This window comes from Limulus polyphemus, unplaced genomic scaffold (assembly GCF_000517525.1).
Source record: "Limulus polyphemus unplaced genomic scaffold, Limulus_polyphemus-2.1.2 Scaffold54, whole genome shotgun sequence".
NCBI classification, from domain to species: Eukaryota; Metazoa; Arthropoda; class Merostomata; order Xiphosura; family Limulidae; genus Limulus; species Limulus polyphemus.
In genome coordinates, this window is record NW_013665664.1 from 981,870 (window position 1) to 988,366 (window position 6,497).

The following is a 6,497-nucleotide window of genomic DNA, read 5'->3' on the forward strand; positions in this document are numbered from 1 at the left end:
GTAATATATATATATATATATATATATGTGTGTGATTTTTATGTATACGCTAAAGGTTATGGATAATAGTGATAATTAAGTTTCAAGATGTAAAGTTACAAAGATATTTGAATAATTTCTAAACAGCAGAATAAATCCAACTTATTGTTATTTCATAAAGTAGAAGAAAATTTACAAGCAATGTGAAAGTTTAATGAGACAAAATTACTCAACCTGATATTTTAAATTCTTCTCTGTATTCTAAAAATGTGAACAGTAAAAATACTACAGACAAATATATGGACGTATAAGCAGTCAACCATAAAAACCAAAAGCTAATAAATGATAGCTACAAAGAAACATTACTTCTAGCATTTTATGTTGTCATTGGCAAATCGAATATTGTCAAATTTTGGTTTATTAATAAGAATGTGATAGCAAATACATAATCATGATTACATTCTCTATGAAAGGTAACTAAGGTTATTAAAACTGAAAATTGTTCTTTATATATATATATATATATATATTCAAATAAGTGCTTTGTTCAAGCAATAATTTACTTACATAATCTCCATAACCATAATCGTCGTATCCAGCCAAAGCAACACCAATAAGGGCAGCCAACACGAAAATCTAAAAGCAAGAAAGATAAAATTTATTATACTGCACATTTACTTTTGATAATAAAAAGTGTTACGCTTCAAATAGTTACTAAAGTATTTAGTCCTCATAATAAAGATAGAACTCGATGACTTATTTTCAAGATTATTGCTTGAGATAACCATATTTTCCAATGGTTATCGCAGCTTTTCCTGTTGCCAATTTTAACAAGTTCGAAAAACATTCAATGTGATTAAATTATTTACTAATTAGAAACGAACCTTGTAAACCATTTTGAATTAAACTGCCCAAACTACAGAAAGGGAATTAATCGTTCTGTGTCTGAAATATGTGTGACTGTCGGCTATAAATATACACACATATATATATATAAATTTTCCGGAACTGAAAACAGGAGTCATTTTTCTTTCTTGTCGGTTACTATTTTTGTACATATTGTTCAGTGGATTTCACTCTTACTAGACGGTAATATAGCTTAGAGCATTAATTGTCTGGCAGTGCTAGTTCGTGCTCACTCCAACATTCACTTCCTCGACAACAAACGATAACTAACATGTACAAAAACCGAGATACAATCTCACCAAATCAAACCCCCTCTCAAAAGGTATTGCTGTCCTTGAAATAATTTATTGTAAAAATACACACACGCTTATAAGCATGGTTAGGTTGACATTTTGAAGTTATCTACCAATTACATAGGAACAATTACAAGGGAATTATACTAGTTAAACGCTAAAACCGAGTTGATCAAAATAAACTAAAATTCTTCTATTCTAAGACTTATAAATTGCATACTATCAATATTACAACAAAATGTCAGGACTTTTACACTATGTTATGCTAATAGTGTTTAGTACTGTACTTCGTTCTTAAGCTGATACTTATAAAACTGCCCCCGATGGTTCAGCAGTTAATCAGAGGGCTTCTAACTCCAAAAATCAGGTTTCGATACCTGTGGTGGACAGAACACATGTAATCCATTATTTAGTTTTGTGCTTAACAAGAAACAAATTTATAAAATTATAGGTCCCAACTTAATTTACTAGTATTATATTGTTATTACGATTCAACTAATTGCTAAAAATGTAATAATAATTTTCAAAAACATTTTAATAAGCACCCCTTCCCAGAGACTCAACGGGTATCTATACCTGTGGTAGGCACAACACGTATAGCCTATAGTATTGCTTTGTGCTTAAGTACAAACATTTCGATAAAAGCTCGTGAATATTATAAAATTCGGTTTATTTTTACAATTATAGCATTTGCCAAAGTTTTTAAAAATATCATTTATTTTCACTAATATTAATACACAGTACTTACAGAAATTACTTTTGCAATTATAAAAATAAAACACTGTAGTAATTACATAAAGCTTTTTTTTTCTTCTTTATAAGATGCCACGAAATTCCCAAATACACTTTTTTCTGCCATAATTAATTAACAAGAAATCTATATAAACAAAAGTGATATTTATGGACTTATACATGTGCGTCTTTCAAATAATCATACACACATTTTTGCTTAAAAACAATTAACAAGAATGGGCAATAAAAACATAGAGATTTACTTTCAATTTTGGAAAGCTACTATTAAAACGAAAGTTATCGTGAAATTATCTGAACCACTGATACAATGTTTACCTGGCCTAATTATTCAATATTTTGCAGGTGTTGCTAAGAGCAATAAGGTACAATATTTTTAATAACAATAAACTACAATGGTGTAGACAAGTACTCGATAAATGAAGAAAATATAAAAATAGCAACTATTGCCACACCCGTAATCGATGTGTTGAAAGGCCAGAATGGTACAAGAATTTTGTTCCACGCTGAGTAACATTAAAAAAATAAGCCTTACGCTCCAGAGCGAACTTCGGAAATGAACGGATCAACACAGATCAACTTGAAGTAGTCTTTGTTCTAACAGGTTTGAAGTGTTTTCACCTGGTAGCCATGGCATATTTTGTTTGTTTGCTTGTTTTAGAGCAAAGCCACATTCCACTATTTCCACAGCGAGAAATCGAACCCTGGATTTTAGCGTTGTAAGTTCGTAAATTTACCCCTGTCTCACGAGGGACGTCACATTTTAGCATAGCCCATTGATTTCGCAGATTTAGTATTAAATTTGTTTCGGATATTTGCACAAAGTTGCACAAGAGATATCTTCTCAAATCGTACCTAATTTTGAATTAATAGATAGAGGGTAGGCTGGTAGTCAACACCATTCATTACCAATTCCCGGACTACTCTAATCGAATAGTGGGATTTGACTGCCACTCTTATAATGCACACTCTGGCCCAAAAGGAAGCGAACCATGAACCCTCAAATTCACAGTATAACATGATAACCATTAGGCACGACCTGTCATAATAATTATTATTTTTCTTTTTTTTATATAAACACACACACATATATGTCAAATTTCGTCAGTTCTCATAAAATAAAAGATGTATGAATGAATGCCATGTATCATTGGACAGTTTCCATGATGTTAATAGAATGTCAAGATAAATCTGGTAGTAAGCACTAAAACCACTCCAAAATGTGTTTATTTCATATATATATATATTAGAAAGATGGTTGTTACTAAAGTAAATGCTCATAGTAAACTAATTTTTGGAATGAAGAACTAAAACCCTTATTATATGAGATATATAAATATTCCCTACATTCGAAATTGTTTAGGTCCTACATAGAATAAATCAATCTAATACTTTAGCAGGAAGAGAATCTAATAATAAAACATGAATATTATAAAAAAAATCAATATCACGTGCAGGTTTGTACTACGAATGATTATTAACTAACGTTAACTGAACTTGCTATGGTAGCATATATTCATTCTCCAGGGTCAACAGTAAGTCAGCAGACTTACGACGCTAAAATTCGGATTTCGATACCCATGGCGGGCAAAGAATAGATAGCCCATTGTGTACGTTTGCTCTTAACAACAACTAACCCAAATTATCAACCATTTCTTATTAAAATGTGTTCATATAGGATATAAAAATATAAAAATAGACTAAATCCTTTTGAAGGCTGTTATATTTAGAGAATTTTGGAACTTCTTATAAATAATGTATTTAAGCAAAAGGAGCAAAATTATTACCCTGCTGCTACGTAAAGTCATTATTTTAAAACATTATGCTTATTATTAAGTAACTTTAAAAGCAATTATGTATAAAATATTCAACACTCTCTATGCTTCCTAGCAAAAAACGATAATTTGTAATGAGGATACTAAATATTCATTCATGAGTTAAATTATGCAATCCAAATAAAATAACCCAATTAGCATTAAAGAAAATACACAAAACAAATCCCATAAAATAATATTCACCATAATTTTGGTCTGACATAGCATGATGCTCAGAGCACTCGATTCATAACTTGCTGGTCGTGGGATCGAAACTCATCGCCATACATTATCGCCCTTTTAGCCATAAGGGCGTTATAATGTGATAGTCGGTTTCCCAATTCATTGCTAAAGAGTGACCCAAGACTAGGAGGTGGGTGGTGTTGGATAGTTTTCCTTTTCTTGTCTAACACTTCAAAATCATGGACAGTTATCGCGTATAGCCCTTGAGTAGCTATGCGCGAAATCCATCAAACAAACAAACATATCATGACAATTTCACACATATAAAAACGTATTTCCAAACTATATTAAAATAAGTTTGGTACCATACAAGTAGTTAGGGCAAGGATGAGCAACACGCCAACAGAGGGCACTACATTTGTGTACAGGAAGGGGTAGAGACGATGATGTCATCAAAGATGATGACGTCATAGTTCCATAAATTTTACCAGAGGGCGCATTTTTAGGGCGTGTTGCTAAGCTGCCATAGCAGGCGACCATGATGTAACAGTTTCCCGAAGTGGAACCAAATGGCGTGGCTATCTTCGAGAGGGTTGAAATTATAGTTCGATACCAGACAGATGGCTATGAAGTAGAGGATATATTGTTAGTCCACCATTACAGGCGGCCATGACGTCATACTTCCATTGAACCAGCATAAATTTGATCAACATGACTATAATTAATCGATTTAAAACACTAATTCATTAGTTAATTAAATTTCCTGTCCTAAAAGGACGATATAAAGTAATTAAACTTACTGTTTGATGTCTCAACATGAAAATATTCAATCGGTTTAAATCACTAATTTATTAGTTAGTTAAGTCATTTATATTTAAACTGTGCTAAAAAGGACGCTTAACAATAATTCATTAGTTAATTAAATCATCTATAATTAAACCATCCTAAAAAGGACGCTTAACACTAATTTATTAGTTAATTAAATTATTTCTAATTACATTGTTCTAAGAAGGACGCTTATCACTAAATTGTTAATTACATTTCCTGACCACTTAAATTGTCCTAAAAGGAGCGTTTATCAATCTTTTATTAATTACATTTCCTGACCACTTATATGTCCTAAAAGGACGATATTATGCATTAATTAAAACTTACACTTTCACTAGTTTGACTTTATGTTTGACAAAATAATTCATTTACATATGTTTTACAAAGGTGAATTATGTTCTACACATACATAGTGTTACTAAAGCAAATTGTTTTTCAATGTGTCTCAACATGCATCATCAATAAAACGTTTATTAAATATTATGCAATGATTAAAATTTACACTTTTATTAATGTGACTTTATAACTTGACAAATTATTTCATTTAACACACGATACTTTGTAGTTTATCTCATGTTTTACAAAGACATACACACATATGATTAATGCCTATATTTAATTACCAGTATTTTAACGACTGTCCATAGGATTTTAACAAATATGCTGTAACAATGTTACTATACTTCCATATATGATTATGTAATCGATGTCTATATTTCGTTATGTTAAAACTATAATTTTGTATATTTTAACATCTGTTCTAATACAATTTGCTACGACTAAAAAATAATAAATGAATGACTTACTGTTTATCAATCCATTTTTTATATATCCATTGATCACTGGCAAGTACACCGTCAAAGGTGTTTGAGTACACAAAACTTGTGAAAGTATGGAATAAATTTCTAAAGTGCTCACAGCTTCTTTCAGACGATGTTCTGTAAGACACTTATTGTTTTGCTTTCAAGTAAAACATACATATTATTCGATGAGACAGTTATTATAACCAATAATTTACTTTTATCATACTTCTACAAATATATATAATAAATGAACCATTTATTGTTTAACTTTACTATTATCTAAAATACCAAATTGCATACAATTTTGAGACTCGAACGACTATTAGGAAATCACACACATACAATCTGCACACACACTTTTAAGAATTACAAAGACCATCTTGTGGTCACATACATACAGACAGTGATTCTACAGTACACAAAATACTGCTGAAATACTGATGTCATTATCGTCTACACTTCAAACAACCTTGAACTGAGAAGCGAGGAGTGGTTCACCTTACGGTTTAGCGCACAATTATTACATGTTGTGTCCGATAAAAGGTCAGAGTATTTCAGTCAGCTTAGAATAATTTTTCAAAATGAAAGATCTGTTCAATTCTAATAATTAAATAAGCGTGTGAAATATGCGTTATTTCATTATATAATACAACAAATTATATAATAATAATTTGATTCAAATATATTAGGTCGTCAAGAAATTAATGTAGGTTTTTAAGATGAAAAACCAAACAACGTATATATCAAAACAAAACATTTATTAAATGAAAAAGTCTCTATTTTTATCGATGATGCTTTTCCATCTTACAATCAGGTTTTTATTGCCCTGATTAAAGAAATCACTTGGCTTTGAACCAAAACATGTTGATGTCCTCTTTAACACCTTCCACATTTGCATACGTTTTCCCATTAAGATGGTGTTGCGGCAAACGAAAAAGATG

At 30.7% G+C, this 6,497-nt stretch overlaps 1 protein-coding gene across 1 annotated transcript in view; it reads right to left on the minus strand.

The window, feature by feature from the left end:
• LOC106463603 (shematrin-like protein 1) overlaps positions 1-6,497 on the minus strand; it is a 22,229-nt gene that overhangs the window by 13,310 nt on the left and 2,422 nt on the right. Inside the window, exon 3 of the mRNA XM_013923656.1 lies at positions 547-615. Within this exon, the coding sequence (XP_013779110.1) occupies positions 547-615 (69 nt within the window). The remainder of the gene's footprint in view (positions 1-546; positions 616-6,497) is intronic.